This window comes from Lygodium microphyllum, chromosome 27, assembly GCF_053477565.2.
Source record: "Lygodium microphyllum isolate KBCC chromosome 27, Lygodium_microphyllum_v1.1.10, whole genome shotgun sequence".
Lineage (NCBI taxonomy): Eukaryota > Viridiplantae > Streptophyta > Polypodiopsida > Schizaeales > Lygodiaceae > Lygodium > Lygodium microphyllum.
In genome coordinates this window covers 9,353,160-9,371,739 of record NC_141161.1, presented here as the reverse complement: position 1 = coordinate 9,371,739, position 18,580 = coordinate 9,353,160, and the positions used below count along the sequence as shown (strand labels likewise).

General features: G+C 40.7%; 1 protein-coding gene across 1 annotated transcript in view; it reads right to left on the bottom strand.

Annotated features, from left to right (window-relative positions):
* The window catches only part of RAPTOR1 (Regulatory-associated protein of TOR 1), a 57,055-nt gene that overhangs the window by 26,706 nt on the left and 11,769 nt on the right, over positions 1-18,580 (bottom strand). Inside the window, exons 2-10 of the mRNA XM_087669588.1 lie at positions 16,053-16,155; positions 15,472-15,554; positions 15,217-15,375; positions 14,995-15,111; positions 14,746-14,906; positions 12,077-12,231; positions 11,853-11,997; positions 11,687-11,762; positions 11,416-11,517 (exon numbers count right to left, since the gene is read on the bottom strand). Coding sequence (XP_087525714.1) covers positions 11,416-11,517; positions 11,687-11,762; positions 11,853-11,997; positions 12,077-12,231; positions 14,746-14,906; positions 14,995-15,111; positions 15,217-15,375; positions 15,472-15,554; positions 16,053-16,155 — 1,101 coding nt within the window. The remainder of the gene's footprint in view (positions 1-11,415; positions 11,518-11,686; positions 11,763-11,852; positions 11,998-12,076; positions 12,232-14,745; positions 14,907-14,994; positions 15,112-15,216; positions 15,376-15,471; positions 15,555-16,052; positions 16,156-18,580) is intronic.

Genomic DNA, 18,580 nt, shown 5'->3' with positions numbered 1-18,580 from the left:
CTTGATCACTGCAACCGATCAAGTCCCACTTATAATGGATGTAGATCAATGGAGAGACCATTTGTATCCATGATTTCCAAGATGCTCAAATAAGCTACTGGCTATATCGATCATGGTGGCTGAACCCCTCACCAAATCAATCACATACGTAGCTTGTGGGATCTACCCAAACATAGATATGCACGGCTGGCCCTTGAGTTCTTTCGATAGCTTGCTAGAGAGGGTGATACTTCATGCTAGTATACATTGATGTTAGCCTCGTTTGAGTAACATGGCTTTAGCATGGACAAGTTACCCCCCTTTCAGTACTCTCTTGATGCACCATCTCTTACCTTGAGTCACTCAAAGATTAGCAAGGTTATCAAGATGGATCTCACCTAGCTAGACAATGAGACAAGGCTCGCAACACTACATGAGCTAGAGATGAAGCTAGCTTTCTATAGAGCGTATCTTCTCCATACTACAGATGATGGATTTTATTGAACACAGGGATACATGGACACTCACCCTTCACATGAAATCAAATGCGCTATTAGTCAACTATGTACCTCTTTCTGTCAATTAGAAATTGAGACTGGTAGATACAAATCCATCCCTCTAGAGGAGCACATATACCAAATATGTCTACTAGAGCAAGAGACAAAAGGCACTATATTTGCCACTACCCCAACATACCACAAAATCCGAGGCTATTTCCATTGTCTATTTAGAGACGAATTTGGACCACTGTCTAGGGTCATGGATTTCACTGATTAGCAATGTCTTGGCCTCTTCCTCCTTGCGATACAATGACATAGGAACACTGTTGAGCTAAAATATACATTAAATGCTGCTTAGCCTCTTGAACAGCCCCAAAAATGCTTATTTAATGCAAAAACCCTAAAACAAGGAGTCGTTCAAGAGAGTTAAAACAAGGAGATGTTCTAAACTCTTGAGGACACAACTTTCTATAAATAGGCATGCTGCCTCCATTCAGCCCTGATCTCGTCTTTTGCAGGTTTCATGTGATCTAGCTTCGCTACCCACACCCTATTTGCGGAGGACATCTCATCTAGGCTGCCCAACATTGTCTCCATCCATCCAACACTTGTTTCCACCCTCCATCGTGCAGTGTACATTGATTTCTTCTTTGTTTACTAATCAAACACATCATCTACAGATGGTGACCTGCTGAACTGCTGTGTTTATGATCCACTGCTGCTGTATAGATTGCCACATCATCATACTTGCATTTTTGTTGCCATCAGCCTGCCCATGTCATCAAACCTGTGTTTTGCTGCCATCAGCCCACCACATCATCATCAGCGGCTGTGTTTGCTGGTTTTCTCTCTCCTCTGCCTCTCCAATAGCATCATCCATTGTTGCGTTTGCTGCAGTCCAACATCTTGGAGGCTGCTTTGCCGCAATTTGGGATCCAACAAGAGTACAACAAACTATCCAACTCACTACCTCTACCTCAATCCTTGAGACACAAGAGCTCCAGGGTCAGTATTCATTCCCTGCACAATTTGTTTGCTACATGAGCATGGTATTTTCAATATTCGCTCACTTTTCCATTCAGTGTGATCATTGTCTATGAGTTACCCTGAACCTTTCGGTGTTCTATGTGAGTTTATGCTTTGTCGTATGTTGTTATCTCTATTTTTGTGTTAGGGTATTTGTTTACACGATATCATAGCCGAGTACTCTCAGAAAAAACTTGGCCTTGATCTGAAAGCTCCTTGCAAGTGCCAGAACAACAAAAGGGAACCTGACGTCAAACACATCTTCACCACATCATGATCCTCCTGAGCCTAGCGCATCGAGATTCGAGCCAAAGTGGGTCACACGGCTTGCTCCACAAATATCCGACATAGTCGGAGAAACATTGGACTACCATGGAGTCCCTCCACCTTACAAGATTACATGAGCCGAGTAGTATGATCTTATCTTATGCATCAAGCTCAACGGCAAATTGAAGATAATTCTGAGTTTTCCCCTTCAGATTCGGCGCACTAGTCTAATGATTTTGCACAAAGGATGGAAGCTCCACAAAGGACTAGCCATCCTGACATGGAATCTGGCATGGAGTACAAACCTTTCATCTCTCTACAACCTTCATCTCCATCTTTACCTCTTTGATCTCTTCCATACACATCTCTACTTTCATTCACTCCTATATCAGGTACACAAGATAACACTTCTCGATCTTATGAACTTACTTCCTCTTTTTCGCAATATATTTTTTATGCTCAAGATGAAGGAATTCTTCAAACCAAGTATTGGTTCATAAGCCTTGAAGAAGATAGATTTCTTTAAGTTGCAAGATTCATTGGTGAGTGCTCCTTCTCCATCTTTTCCTTCTGCTTTTACATTTCATGGTCAATTTGATTTTCGTAAATCATCCTTTTTATCATTTGCATTTAATGGACAAAAGAAACCTAACTCATTTCCCACAGCTATACCAATCATAAATCCATTTAATCCCCCACCCATCCCTCCCTCATCCTCTAATACACACTCCTTTTTGTTGGACCAAGAGGGACACAACAAAGAGAGATAGAGGTCGAGCAGGAGTGAGCATGAGGGTGTGACTGCTGGAGAGAGTGTGAGCAGAGTGAAAGTACGAGTCGATTAAAGTGTACCAACAATGTATTGGTACACAAAGAATAAAATGTATATATACTTGCGGCACGTAAAGGGTGCGTTCACATGTACAATGTGTGTGTACTATACACGGAGGTTACCGGGCCTTTATCCCAACAACCTCCCACTTAAAGGTCCGATATGAACCTCTAGCTAACCAACTCCCACTAGTCGAATGCAATGCTCGTGCTGAGCTTTGCTTAGACTTTTAGTGAGAACATCTATAAGGTTATCTTGTGTTTTAATCTTGGTCAATGTGATTTGACCATCTTCCAGAATCTGTCTGATGAAGTGATATCGCACATCTATATACTTTGTGCATGAATGATACAAGGCATTCTTAGCCAGATACACAGCACTCTGGCTATCACATCTCAAAAAACTACAGTACCCATAGACATGCCGAGATCATATGCAAGTCTGCTCAACCATATAGCTTTCTTAGAAGCTTCAGTATGTATTCAAATTCAGTGGTACTCAATGCAACAATGTTTTACAACCTAGAACACCAAGAAACAGCCCCACCAGCAACCATAAAGACATACCCGCTAGTGGACCTACGAGTGTCCAAGTCACCTGCCATGTCTGCATCACAATAACCCTGCAAACTAAGTGCACCCTACCCTTTGCAAATACTTTTTCTTTGTGTATCCTTAAGGTATCGAAGAATACACTTGACAGCCTCCCAATGTGCTTTGCTAAGATTTGACATAAACTTGCTAACAACTCCCACTGCATGAGTAATGTCTAGACGAGTAGCAACCATAGCATACATAAGAGAGCCACAAGATCATGCATAAGGAACTCCCTTCATAGCATTTGCTTCCACGTCATCTTTCAGACTGTTGGCTTTGCTAAGCTTGAGGTAAGGAGGTAAGGGTACCTCAAAAGGCTTAGCTTCAGCCATGTTAAATCTATCTAGTACCTTTCCAATGTAGTTTTCTTGGATAAAAAGTAATTTCTACATTCTATCTCTATGAATCCTCATGCCCAAAATATGCTTTGCATTCCCCAATCTTTCATGGAGAAAGCCGATTTCAACTGATTTATTAGAGCATCCAAGCTAGTCTTTCTTTTCCCAACTAGTAACATATCATCCACATACAAAACAAGTATGATGGGGCTGCCATCTGCATCCTTTTTCATGTACAAGCCATGATCTGCATGGCTGCATGTAAACTCACGAGATAGCATAAAAGTGTTGAACTTTTTGCACCACTGCCATGGTGCTTGCTTCAACCCATACAGGCTGCATTTTAACTTACACACCATCTGCTCTTTTCCAGGAACTACAAAGCCCTCCAGCTGTTTCATGTAGATTTCCTCATCAATGTCGCCATGCAAGAAAGCTGCTTTTACATCCATTTGATACAGCTCTAAATCCAAAACAGCAGTAAGAGCAAAAAGCACACGTAAAGTGGTCATCTTCACAACAAGTGAGAAGACCTCTTGGAAGTCAATCCCTTCCTTGTGTACATACCCTTTGGCAACTAGCCTTGCCTTGTACTTAGGTTTCCCATCAACTGTCTTTACTTTGTAAACCCATTTGTTTGGAAGAGGCTTCCTTCCTTTGGGCAACGACACAAGATCCCAAGTATCATTAGCATACAAAGATTTAATCTCTTCCTGCATAGCTAGCTCCTACTTACTGCTGAATTTGCATGACTTGGCCTCTTTATATGGAAGAGGCTCACCCTCATCTGTAAGCATCACATAATGTAAGGAGGGGTCAAACCTATGCGGTTGCCTTCTTACGCGTATAGACCTACGTACCCAATGATCAACATTTTCAGGAATTGGGTCTACATCTAGAGATATATTATTTTCAGCATTTATTGGCTGCTGTAAACCATTTTCAGCATGCTGTTCATGCTGTTGTAAAGCACCTTCATTTTCATTTCCAGCACCTGCATTTTAATAATCAGCAAACCTATCTTGTTGTCCATGACCTCCTTGTGCTTCTATTTGCTGTCCATCATCATCTAGCTCAAAAATAACCGGCTGATCATCAGTTTCAGCCTGTGGTACAGCACCTTGAGGCTCATTTTCTAAAGTAATAGGTGGCTGCAAACTCTGAAACTTCACCTTTTTCAGATCTTCGTTAGAAGCTAAAGTGGCTTTCAACAATTTTGCCTCATTGAACACAACATTACGGCTGCGTATAATTTTCTTGGACTGAGGTAACCACACTCTGTAGCTAAATTCACCCTCATCACCATAGCCCATGAAAATGCCTTTGGTGGATTGTGGGTCAAGTTTATTCCTCAGCTCATTCCTAACATGCACGAAAGCATCACAACCAAATATGCGTAAATGGTCATACAATGCCGATTTGCTAGGCCAAACCTCCTCAGGGATGCCATTATTTAAGGACCTATTTGGAGAGCAGTTGCAAATGTGAACAGCGGTTTTGAGCGCCTCTCCCCAAAATGCACGAGGGAGATTAGCAGTGGACAGCATGCACCGTACTCTTTCACACATAAAGTCATGTTATAGCTTTCAGACACCCCATTTGAAGAAGGTTTGTAAGGGGCTGTAAGCTCCCTCTTAATACCATGCAAGTCACAAAAGGACTTGAATTCAGTCGATGTGAACTCACCCCCATTATCAGTTCTTAAGCATTTCAACTTTCTACCTATCTGAGTGGTCACAAATGCATAAAAAGTTTTAAAAACAGCAAACACTTCACTTTTCTTTTTCAGCAAGTACACCCAAATCTTCTTGGAACAGTCATCTATAAAGGGGATCTTGGAACAATCATCTATAAAGGAGACAAAATATGCAGCACCACCCAACAATTCCACGGGCATACTACATACATCAGAATGCACTAAGTCAAAGACATTGGACTTATGAGAGACACTAGAGTAAAAGGAATTTTTTATTTACTTTCCAAAATGACACTCATTACAAAAGTCAATTTTAGAGCCTTTTCCATCAACCCTCTTCAGAGAGGTAAGGACATCAAGTCCTTTTTGGCTCATATGACCTAATCTCTTATGCCATAACTCCAAGGGGCTGCAAATTTCAACAACTGCAAGAAGTTTGCCATTCAAGGCTTTATAGTCAAACAATACAAAGTGCCCTTCTTGGTTCCTTTTGCAATCAGCATGGAATCCTTTTTCACTTTCCACAAACCACTACCAAACAGTGTGGTGTAGCCATGCAAGTCAAGCTGACCAACAGATAGTAAGCTCTTTTTAATGCCAAGCACATATCTGATATCTTTTAGCACAAGCTCTTGACCATTGTCTAAAGACAAGTGTATTGTGCCAATCCCATCAATGTTGCAAGCATGGTTATTTCCAAGCTACACCTTTCCATAATTGCCTGCATTAAACATAGCAAAACACTCCAAGCAAGGAGTTACATGGAAAGAGACATCATAGTCTACAATCCAAGTCTGAGTGACACCATCATCAACCGACAAGAGTGCATCAATCACATCAACCTTGGTAATCTGCATATCCTGCATGTGATATACAAGGGCATCATAATCAACTACACATACTACATTAGTCTCTGTATCTGAAAGCTCCTCTATGACCACACTAGAGGCCACATTGGCCTTTTCTTTGCCTTTGGTTGTCTCCAATGCATCTGTCTTTTCTTCCTCCCTTTTATCTCCTACATTCTTCTCTCTCTTGTTCCTTCTTGTAGTATCTGCAATCAAGTTTCTTGTGGCCCTTCCGACCACACTGATAGAAAGTAATGTCACTCTTTTCCTTTCCTTTGCTCTTGCTCCTGTTTCTGTGTCCTACATTTGCATTTTTCTTTTCATCCCTGCCTCTTACATTATAAGTTGAGTTGCTACCTTCTCCACTAGACATACGTCTAATTTCTTCATTCAAGATAGAACCCCTCACCCCATCATATGAGAGATTGGGGTTATTGCTGAGGGAAACCACCAAGGGCTCCCACAAGTCAAGCTGCATCATGATCAAAAAGATCGCCCTCAACTTATCATCAAAGTCCAAATTTGCATCTTTGAGCTGATTTAAAATCCCTGTAAATGCACTTAAGTGCTCAACTGCAGGCTTTGACTCATCCAGTCGCATATTCACCAACTTGCACATTAAATGCACCTGATTAACAGGTGTGGTGATCTCATAAGTAGTTTTCCGCTTCTCCCATATTGCATAACCTATGTCTAAACCCTTAATGTCTGTCAGAATGTCATCAGTGACATCCATCTTTATGTAAGCCACAGCCTTTTTATTCACTCTGGCCCAATCTGCATCAGACATTAGTGCGGGTTTATCTTCCTGCAAAGCATCCTCACAATCCTTTAGGAACAAAATGCCCTGCATACGGTCTTTCCAAAGGTCAAAGCCATGACCATCAAACCGTTTAATCTCCATCAAACTCTTGATGTCTGAACTGGAAGAAGTTGCAGTCATTTTATCACGAACACAGAAGTAAATGCACTAATCTGCGGAAGCACAAGCTGAACCAACAAAATACACAGTTGTTTTTCCTCAACCAAAAAGAATCTCTGCTGTTTGTACATGAACCAGCCACTACACGAGTAAAAGATGCAGAAATTTACCAAATTCTGCACAAATCTCCAAAATTTCAAGTTCACAATTAATTGGAACTCGAACTGATTGGCCCCACCTTATGACGAAGAGACAAAACCATTCGTTTTTTTAGTGGGGCTTACAGGTCATCCAAAAGAAAATTAAAAACCCCTTAATCAAGATTCAAGCTCACAATCGAGTCAATTTTGCCACTAAACAAGGCCTAGATTGCACTATGTTGAATGATGTATACTATATCCCTCAGCTTGGGGTGAATTTGTTATCCATTCAACAGTTTTGTTGGTTGCGACAAGCGGTCATCATTACAGGCAACCACAGTTGAGGTCATCGACTCTCATATTGTTTTAATGATTGTTCACAATGACACACAACCTAATGGCATGTACCACATATGACAGTTTCTCTTCGAGCTGACCATTGAGGACTCTGGGTTCCATTGCTTCCAAGATTTAGCCACTGCTAAGGAGCCTACGAACACTAAGCATCTCTAGCATTCTCGCTTAGGACATCTCGAGTATGGTTCTCTTTATAAGCTATCACGTTGACAAATGGTAAAGATCCTTCCACACCTAAACCTATCTCGAGATATCCGTAAAGCCTGTCAACTCAGAAAATAGCAAAGTACCTCATTTCCACAGCAACCCACTCATGATTGAGGCTCCTTGAGATTGATTCACGTTGATCTTTGTGGTTGATGGATCAATGCCCACTACTACTTTAAAAAGCACACTTTATCTTTTTTTGATTGTGGACAATTTCTCTCAATACATGTGGGTATACTTTCTCAAGCATAAGTCGGATGCTTTCACATATTTTCCTTCTTGGGGATTCATTACCAGACTAGAAGTCGTGTTGCTTGCATGAGCGATAGAGATGGCGAGCTTACCTCCCATATTTCTCCGATTTTCTACTAGAGTATGACATCTCTCATTAGCTCACCTCTACCAACTCCCCTCACAGAATGGACTCATGGAGTCAACATAGAAACTGAACAAATCACGAACATGACCCGCTCTATGCAACTAACAACATAGCTTCTTGATCGTCTATGGATCGAGGCTCTTAATACCTCAGTGTACATCCTAGATCAATGCACGACGAAGGTTGTCCCTCAACAAACTCCCTATGAGGTATTATTTGGCGATCAATCTATATTGTCCCACTTTAGAGTCTTCGGGTGTTGTGCCTACATGCATACTCCTCATAATCGCATGAGAAAGCTCACTGCCCAAGCGGATCTCTTGATCATTGTAGATTACTCCTTTGAAGCAAAAGCTTATTGTTTGTTCAATCCTCAGACGAACAAGGTGATCACTAGGAGAGATGTAGTTTTTGACAAGAGGGATATAGTACAACCTTCTGCACCGAACTCTAAGCCAATTCCTCATCCTACATCATCAAAGATAGTGCCTATTGAGCCAAGTCTTCTTCCTACTCGTCATCCACGCGCATTTCTTCCCCTTTAGAGGGCCCTAGAAGACTTGCCCGCCTCCTCAATTGCGTCATTGTTTACAACTAATTACATAGCACATTCTGAGCTTGATAGTCAGTAGGAGACTCTTCAACACCCCCAACGACGAAAGGCCATGGAAAAGAAGCTAGAGAGTTGCGTGTTTTCAAATATGTTCAGTGTACCTATGCTTATGGCTTGGCTTACAATTCTAGTTTACATTTGCAGGGCTACACTAATTTAGATTAGATAAGAGACACCGACACCCGATGTTCCCACGGTGGCTACCTCTTTACCTTACGCACAACTCTCATTTCTTGGTCAAGCCGTAAACAAGAGACCATGGCAACTTCCACAACCGAGGCTGAGCATCGACCGTTGTTTGATGGTATTGCTTAGGGCATCTACTTGAGGAGTCTACTAGCGGCGCTTCATTTCCCATGCAACTCTCCCACAGTTATCTACTGCGACAACTAGAGTGTCATTGCCCTTATTACGGGCAATCCAATCATCACAACACAAATGCGGTATATGGAAGTCCACTTCCACTTCACCAAAGAACAAGTTGAGCTAGACAATATCCGCTTGAGTTTGCACCATCATTTGACAAGTATGCAAACATATTGACCAAAGGGGTCAATCAATGGGTTTTGCAATATAAGATGTCTTTCCAATTCACGAGCTTTGATGACTCAAAGAAGGAGCTTCTTTCCAGATACTCTTTTGAGTAGAGACACAATTATAGTCAACATAAGGAGTCCCCCATTCCCACCCATCCCCCTTCTATTCACCTTTCATAAAAGGCTCCATCCTCAGTAAGGATGTCATCCTTGATATCTTCGGTACAAGTGCCTATCTTACCTTCATTACCCAAAGACAATAAACTCGATGATTCAAACTATTTGTTGTGTTCGAGTAAGGTGGAGTGCATACTCGTCACCTTCAATCTTTGGACTCATTTCAAATTCCATCCCCCGTCTTAAGAAGAATCCCACATATGGAACTTCTATGGAATGTGCAGCTTCGTGGGATCAGCTCAACTCTCAAACCCAATCCTTCCTCTTTATGAGTTTGCAAGATTCTATCCTTGTGCATATTCGCAGGTTGAAGACTGCCACCACTTAACCACAAATTCAGTAGTAAGACACTTCACACAAGGGGAGCTAGAAACCTAAAACTGTTATGATTTAAGTGTATTCAAATATTAGGTCTCTAGCTCGTGTGAAGGGTCTTATTGGTGAATTTGTGGTTAATTTTGCAAGATTAAGTTTATGATTAGCACCCTCTGAGGGTCTAAAGGCCAATTTCAGGTTGTTTGTCTATTCCCCCAAGATAGTCTCATCACTCACCATGAGAAAACCCTTGGTCTTGAAACAAGCCAATCCAAACTCGTGCATGTTAATTGCCTGTGAGGCTGTCTGATTCAGATGTGCTTGATGCAAAAAGTATAATTGATAAAGGTCAAAACTTACAAACAGCAAAAAATTTAAAGCATGCTAGTGGTCTTATGCTCCAGCCTACAAGAGGTGTAATAGGGTTGATCATCCTAGAAAATTCTAGTGGCTTTAGAAGTACGAGTTCACGCAACAGCGTAATCAACAACAGCTGCAGTCTTGGAAAGAAAGGCAGGAAAACCCATGTTAGATGCCTATGGTGTGACAAGTGCAACTAGATATGATAATGCTTACCTTTACAAGTAGCACAAGGAATTGAAGCAAGCTCTGGTTCTAATGCTATTAGTGATTGCAAATAAAATTAAACCACCACGGGAAAATAAGGCTTCAACTTTTCGATATGTGCATACCACAAGCAACGGGAACGTATCAGACATTAAAACATTCCCTACATACAAAGGTGTTTCTTATCCCCCAAAGGCCCCAATAAAAAAAACTCACATTGACATGTACTGAGGAATAGCCCTTGCGTTGACATGTACTGAGGAATAGCCCTTGCGTCTTAACTAGGAAGAGAGCAACTTTAAAGATTGTGTTTGAAGTTTGGATTTTAACTCTAGAGTCTATCTGCACTTGGATATGTACTAATTTTGTGTTGGAAATTTTGAGCTTTGAAGTGAATCACAAGTTGACACTTTCATTATTATATTCCATGTTTAAACTATCATGTTTATTGACACGATGTTCTGAATTTGTCTTCTAGATATTGTGTAGTCTTACCATAATTCATGCTGTTTTTTGAAATGGTAATCGTAATCTAAACCAGGCTTATCTCTTTGCATGGCATTAGTGTATTTTAATCCTTAAGTACGTTAATTTTTGTTATACTGGTTGGAAACATTTCCTAAAACTTAGTACTGTAAGAAACTCATTCCTATCCAGAGATTTCCAAAACTCTTGCAAGGCCTACTATGGTTTATACTCATGGTGCATACATTGGTACTAATTAATAAAATAGGAATAACTGAAAAACTGACTCTGTATTGATATTCAATGGCTTGAATGCTACTGAAATCTAAGTTGAATGCTCATTGAATGCAATAAACATTGTATGAGGGAGTACAGAAGTATATTCTTGATAGCTAACGAGTCTTAGATCCCCAAAATAAGTCCCCCACACAAAACAGGGTCTAGTATGTGGTCAAGCTTGGGAAAATCACACCTGTAACCATAAGTTCAATCAGCCACATGAAAAAGAGCCTTCCCAATATGAGACTACTTCACATTGTAGGAAACCAACATTTACAGAGCCACCTTTTATCATTGTATTTGAATCAACAAAATGTTCAACACAGACGAATAGCTCTTGCCAGTCTAAGCAACAGAAAAATAACCCTTTCATCACCTGAAGGACGATTGGTAGCTGCTCTGGTGGTTTTTTCCTTTCAGAACCATGCTCAAGCCACACTTCAAATGCAGTCAATTGCTCGGTGAAAAAAGAGCTTGGCTGCACCCCAGAAGTAATTGCAACACAAAAATCGTAAGGCAACAGGTTATGGTACAGCAAGTGATTGAAAACACAGAAACATTGCAGTTCTGTTCACTGCTGAAAATAAGAGTTAGATATACTATTCAGAATCCTTCACTGACTGGAAACCATAAACATTAAAACATACCTTGAATTCAGCAGAATCATTTAACAGGGATGGAAGCTGCGAGAGGCAGATTTCTGCAGCCATGTCCCAAGCATGCCTACAAACAATTAATGACCTTTGTTACAAAGACTACCTAATTAAGAAAAAAGAGCAAAGACCGGTCAATAATAATCAGCATTTCATGTACCACATTGGATGCTGATGAGTGGGAGGCAAGCGAGGATATGACTCAGGAGTGCAATTTGCAGCTCGCATAATCCTCTCAGCAAGTAGAAAGTTTCGAAATAAACTAGCCACAAGAAGATCTTGACGAAACAGTCGTTGGAACAAGTCTACAAAACTAGACTTAGATTAGAGAGAGCACAACTCTTAAACACATGCCTACAAGTCCAAACACGCAACAGGGTATACCCCGAGGAAGGACATTCCATGCAATCGTGTCAGTGATGGCAGTAAAAATCCAATTCAGCTCCCCTAGAGGCGTTTTGCGATCATTCTGCCTCCCAGGAATCTGGTCAATAAGCTCAGGATCCAGAGTGTCTCGAAGAAGAGATCTTGGGCAAAACCTGGTATATCATCGAGATAGTGTAAGAAGATGGTAGATAGCTGCCCAATTCTGAGCAAATAGAAAATGCACACCAACTCGCTGAGAAAAAAGGGACACAAAAAAGTTTGAAAGTTTAAAGCTCAACATTGAGTACTACTATCGAGCAAGAAACTTCGTAGGGCTTATACAAAGATGAAGTTAGTCACTTGGATAAGGGAGGTCAGAAACACTAAAATGGCTAGGGAACCCTCCATCTGACGCTCACCACACTATCAACATGGGGATTTTATACTACATAGCCAATTGACACAGTTCCTGCTTAAAAAAAACAATCCTTGCACCTGAAACAATTAGCAGGAATCACACTTAAATCTTCATTAGAGAATTTGTTGCATCTTGCAAGACATCAACCAACAAATCTTGCTAGAGAGGTATAACAAAGTATTGCCTGTAAAGGAAACAGAAAAAAACCCATAAAATGAACATTTGTGCTTGATACCTTCCAAGCCCGAAGGATACAAGCAGTATGCACATATTCCGTGGAAGCTTAGCCACATCAATTGCAGACAGTAATATACTATTGTAATTTTTGAGTTCACAATTCAATTGCGCTACAGCAATAAAACTTTATACTATTGGGTTCATAATTGCAGACAGTAATATACTATTGTAATTTTTGAGTTCACAATTCAATTGCACTACAGCAATAAAACTTTATACTATTGGGTTCATAATAGGTGTCTTTTCTATGTTCTACTCCATGCAAACCATTTGTTTGCAGGAGTTATAACATTATATTCTACAACATGCGTAGCTTGGCATCTGATAACTTGTTTGGCAGTTCAAGTTTTGTTCATATCCCACAAGTTCAGACTAACATGCATCTTTTCACTTGCTTGTTAAAGACACTGAAAGTTTTAGGAAAAATGTTAGTTTAGGAAACTGGATTGCATACATCCAAACAGATAGAAAATGCTCACAAGCCCGCAAAACGTGTCCTGAAGACCTGAACTCCCATGTCTTGTGGACTGCAAGAAAGAGTCCATAAACTCGTCATGATTTGTAGTTTTAGCATCATTTCTAAATGCCTGCCTATCTGATAGATCTATCTTCAATAGATAGACAGTTTACTTCCCTCCCTACTGCTTGTCCTGCAACCACCTTTCTTGCTATGCCCCTGCCTCCACACCCCACCAAAATATTTTATTTTTATTTTTTTAAAAACTCATCGCCACTCCCTACTCTCCGCAAGATTCATCCAAATGGGGAGAAAATGCTCACAAGCCTTTAAAAACATGTTCTAAAACCTGGACTCCTAAATCTTATAGATTGCACAAAAGAGTTCATAGACTTGTTGTAATTTCTAGTTTTAGCATCGTTTACCAATACCTGCCTATCTGATAGATCTATCTTCAACAGACAGACAGCTTGCCTCCTTCCCTACTCCCATGTATTCCCCTCCTGCAATTATCCCTGTTTCTATGCCCCTCTCTTCTCCCCCCAAACACCGCTGCTGGCCACTCCCTGCTCTCTCCGGAATTCCCCTGCCTCATCCACCCTCCTGCTCATTGCTCCTGACCCCTGCCACACCAGCACAAAATGCCTGCCTCTCCTTCATCAGCCCCTGCAACCTCATCCAATCTACCACCTCCTCCCTCACCATCCCTAGCCACTCCATAATCACATGCTCCTCCATCTCCTACCCAAAAGTGGGAAAAGGATAAAAGGAACCCACCAACCCAGTATCCTTCATCAGCCCCTGCAACCTCTCCTTCATCAGCCCCTGCAACCTCATCCAATCTACCACCTCCTCCCTCACCATCCCTAGCCACTCCATAATCACATGCTCCTCCATCTCCTACCCAAAAGTGGGAAAAGGATAAAAGGAACCCACCAACCCAGTATCTCCTCCTTTCCCTCCTACAATTTATGGCCTAAAACCAGCCTACTGCTAATATAAGCCTAAAGATGCTTGAAAACAGGGAAAATGACACTCGCAACTTTTGTCTCTGTATGTGCAGACACACCTTTCAGCAAGTTTGGAACTGATCACACCTAGCCAAGGAAAAGCCACAGGAAACCTGGAGCAGCACCTCAAGTATGCAGGGTCACAGGAAATATGATCTAAGATGACCTCTAATTTTCGGACCTGGTTAGAAAAAGTAGAAAGGCTTGTGTATATCTATCACCTGTGAAATATGGTTTAAGCCTTACAATATAACAATGGAAAATGTGAGAAACCATGACAGATGATTACAACGCTTTCTGTGAGAAATCAGATTCATATACTTGAATAAACAAATGCAAGAAGCCATAGATGACAGAAGTTCAGAAACCATGACAGACGATTACAAAGCTTTCTGCAAGAAATCAGATTCATATACTTGAATAAACAAACGCAAGAAGGCGTAGATGACAAAGGTTCATATGTCTATTCAAAGATCCAAGCAGTTGTTAAAGAGAAGCAGGGGAAAGGGGGGATGTTGTATCTCCATGGCAACAAAATAGGTTTATAATAGTTCAACAGACTGACCATCGTAGAGCAATTTTTATTGGTGTTGTAAGACAGGATGTAAAAACATCAGCTGGAAGCTCTGCATGTTGTGGTAGCATCTCATGGGACCCACACGCAGCTAATAATATGCAATCCTTCATAGCAGGAGAAGTTGAACCACTAGGTCCCCTTTCTGACCTCTGAAAAACAAAATCAAAAAATTAAGCACACATGTCAGTACATACCAAATTTTAAAACCTGCCATGACCAGAAAGAGACAATACCCACCTCACAAAATGCGTTCAAGATCATTCCTGCTGCAGAACAGTCAAAAACATAAATGGATGGAGTTCCTAGCCAAGACTCTAGTTCATACACAGATAGTGGTATGTACTGCGTATATGTCTGTTGTAATTCACACAAAAATATCATGATTATTGAAAAGCACTTCACAATCCAAGTACAACAATAGATCTATGCTCTTTTATTGCAGGAGTCACTTATACCAACCCTGTTGAATAGCCAAATTTCTCCATTGACAGTGGGTCGCGGAACGCCATGCCCATTGTAATGGAACAGTACGCGTTCTGATTTGGCATTTTTCCGACAACCTTGGCACAACTTTTTTACATCCTCAACAATTGGATCCAATTGTAACTTGTAACGAGCCTATCGACAAGGAAACAACAAATGTTCTCAACTACCAATTTATGATCCAGCCAAGGTAACCATTACCTCCAAGCAGCACATAAAGTTAAGACATACTTTTGGTTGCCATCGCTCGTACTGAATCTGCAAGTTTTTACCAATGGCCTCGAGTGCCTTTTGAGCTGACATTGAAAATGGATCTGTAGCAGCAAAAAAATGCACAAATCAGAAACTAAAATGATCAATCCTCTGCTCTTGAGATAGGGTGGGTAATCAGTTTATAATTACCAGATTAATCAGTTCATGATTACCCACCCTATCTGAGAGGTGGGGATGGCTGATCCACTTGCAATCTAACAAAGGTAAGTGCGGGGGTGAGATTCCCCACCTTGCAGCAGCATTTTCTTTAAGCAATGCCTCACTTAGTAAGTATATAATTTGCTGAGACACATGCACATGATTACAGGTGCACTTGGCTGTCCACATTGGAGTGGGCAAACACAAACTTTCCTCTTTGGAAGCCACATTCAAACAAATTGATCACAACAGAGTCTATCATGTCTATTCGACATGTTGCACATTGAACAGGAACCTCATCATTAACTGGCATATCCTGGAACTATGGGATAAATTTATCAACAACTCTAAGTAACTATATATATTTCATATTTTGGGTAAAAATGTAAATAAGAGAATACCTATCCAACACTCCATCCTTGCACATGGAGATATTTTTATCACATCTGGAGGATCCACACCAATATTCAAGCATAGTACCAGAGCCACACACCCTGTTTTCATCTGTAGATGATTTGAAAGCACATTTGAAACTTAGTCCAAGTTCGAATAAAAAAGCAGACCCAATATTACAAATACATCCATGTCTAAAAAACATACTGATTAACCAAATAAAAACATCAAAAAAAGATGTCTGAAAGCTAGTGGCAACACATTAGGTAAGACCAACACTACCGACTGACACCAGCTGAAACCAGCCTTTGGTGTATCAAACCGCAGTGGACTTTTACTTGCAAGCACTTAAAATTAAAAGAGAAATTAAGCAACTGAAAAACAGATCAAACAGTGGAGCCAGAATGCTCTTGCACCTCAACAAAAACAAAGATTGGCCCCAAAGCCTGGTGCACTTTACGCTATTTTCATTATCATTAATGAATTTTCTATAGAACTGTTATTTCTCAAAAAGCCTTATGCACTATCTTTCCAAACTCAGCCCTCAATAGGCCAATCCAATACCACTAGTCATACATCTACAGTGCTCAAGTACATGTCTCTAGATGCTCTCACCAACCAAGACCAAGATCAGTAAAACTCGGTAAAATAGCAATGATTCCATAGAGGTCCACAACGCCTCAAATCACAACAGATAAGCATAAAACAGCTTTGTAACCATTCAAATGATCCCAAAATTACATCACCCAGCCTAGAACAACATTGCCATTCCCAAATCAGATTTTGCTCTGCTCTCAACAATCATTACCTAGCTCTCAACAACTTCGCCAAGCTAAGATCTGCCCAAAAACAGCATGCCAAACTCAAGACAGCAAACTTCGTCAATCTCAAGACAATTGCACCCTACCTTGGAACATCTTTGCCAACTGATAAAATAATATGAGCTCATTGGTACTTTGGACAGCAGCTGGTCAAAACTATCAACCATATACAGCAGGAAATGGCAGCAGCTTAGAATGACTTGCTAATCATGTTTGGCAATGATGACAAGTTGGATGTAACCAACTATCGCAAGCACGCATGCATGACGAGACATGTCTTGGTTGCAAAACAGCTTTGGGGTTATGTATCTGCTACCAAGGAAAGGCCTACAGGCCCTATTCCATAGAATGATGCAAGCTCATCTAGCTCATCTTCCATGACCAGTGGATCATCAACACCTGCTCCTCCTCCCACAGCTGATCAGCTGAGATGGGATGGGCAAGATGCCCCAAGTACATGCATTGATTAGACCATCATGCAAGAGACACACCATTCCTCGTTTCTGGTCATGCACAATGGCCAAGGATACTTGGGATGTACTTGCATCTTTGTGTCATGTGCATTATGAGGAGTGTGTTGCTGATTTGCACAAGGCAACTTGAGATAGAGCATATGACCAAAGGTGATTCAATTGATGCATACATTACTTGCATAAAGAACGTTCAAGAGCAGCTTGCTAACATTGATGAGATTAACTTAGATGCATCTCTTGTTTCCACTGTCTTGGCTGGTCTATCTAGACAAAGTCATATCAAATTTTGCCACTACACTCCGCTAGCTTGCCAAAAACCATGAAGATGCATATACATTGGTGAGGACCAATCACAAGTCAATCACTCCAATATCATTATGGAATCAAGCATAAGCAACTAGCCATAAAACCAAGAAAATCATGGTAACAAACAACAACAAAGGCAAATCATCTACTCCTTCAGCATGTCGCAACACTAAGGACATTATGGAATCAAGCATAAGCAACTAGCCATAAAACCAAGAAAATCATGGCAACAAACAACGGCAAAAGCAAATCATCTACTCCTTCAACATGTCGCAACACAAAGGATGAGGGCACCAAAAAGAAGAGATGTAACTATTCCAGAAAAAAGGCCATGTCATTGAGAAATGCAAGAAAAAGGATTGGTAGTGAGAAGAGCAAGCACTTCAATATTCCGATTGTTGAATATTCAACGAGTATGAAGGATGCAAAAGCCCATCTAGCTAGTTTTGGACATCAAACAGTCATATGTCTTTGTTGCGTCTTGCTCTTATGATCCTTCATCACATGCATAGTGTTTCTAAGTCATCGTATAAAAATACAAGGCATTTTGACGTGCTTCAAAGCACATTACCTCTTTTTGTAACTTGTTTGTATCACTAGCAGATGTACAAAAGGTGGGATCTGTTGTATGTGCCGACAATGCTTTGTAAGCAATCAAAGGCATTGTGCAAATTCCCATTGTTGCAATAAATGGGAGAGTGATCATACTTCGAAAGGTCTTGTATGTGCCAAGCATAAAGAGAAATTTGATTTCTGTATCAACCATTGCATATGTTGGCTTTACGATTGAATTACATCTGAATCGATGCAATGTCCATGACTATAGTGATGGAGATGACCTTGATGTCACACATACATTATATAGTGGCCTATATCAACTTGATTTGTATCCAAAGGAGGGCATCATAGGGAACATTACAAGTTGATGGCATTGTT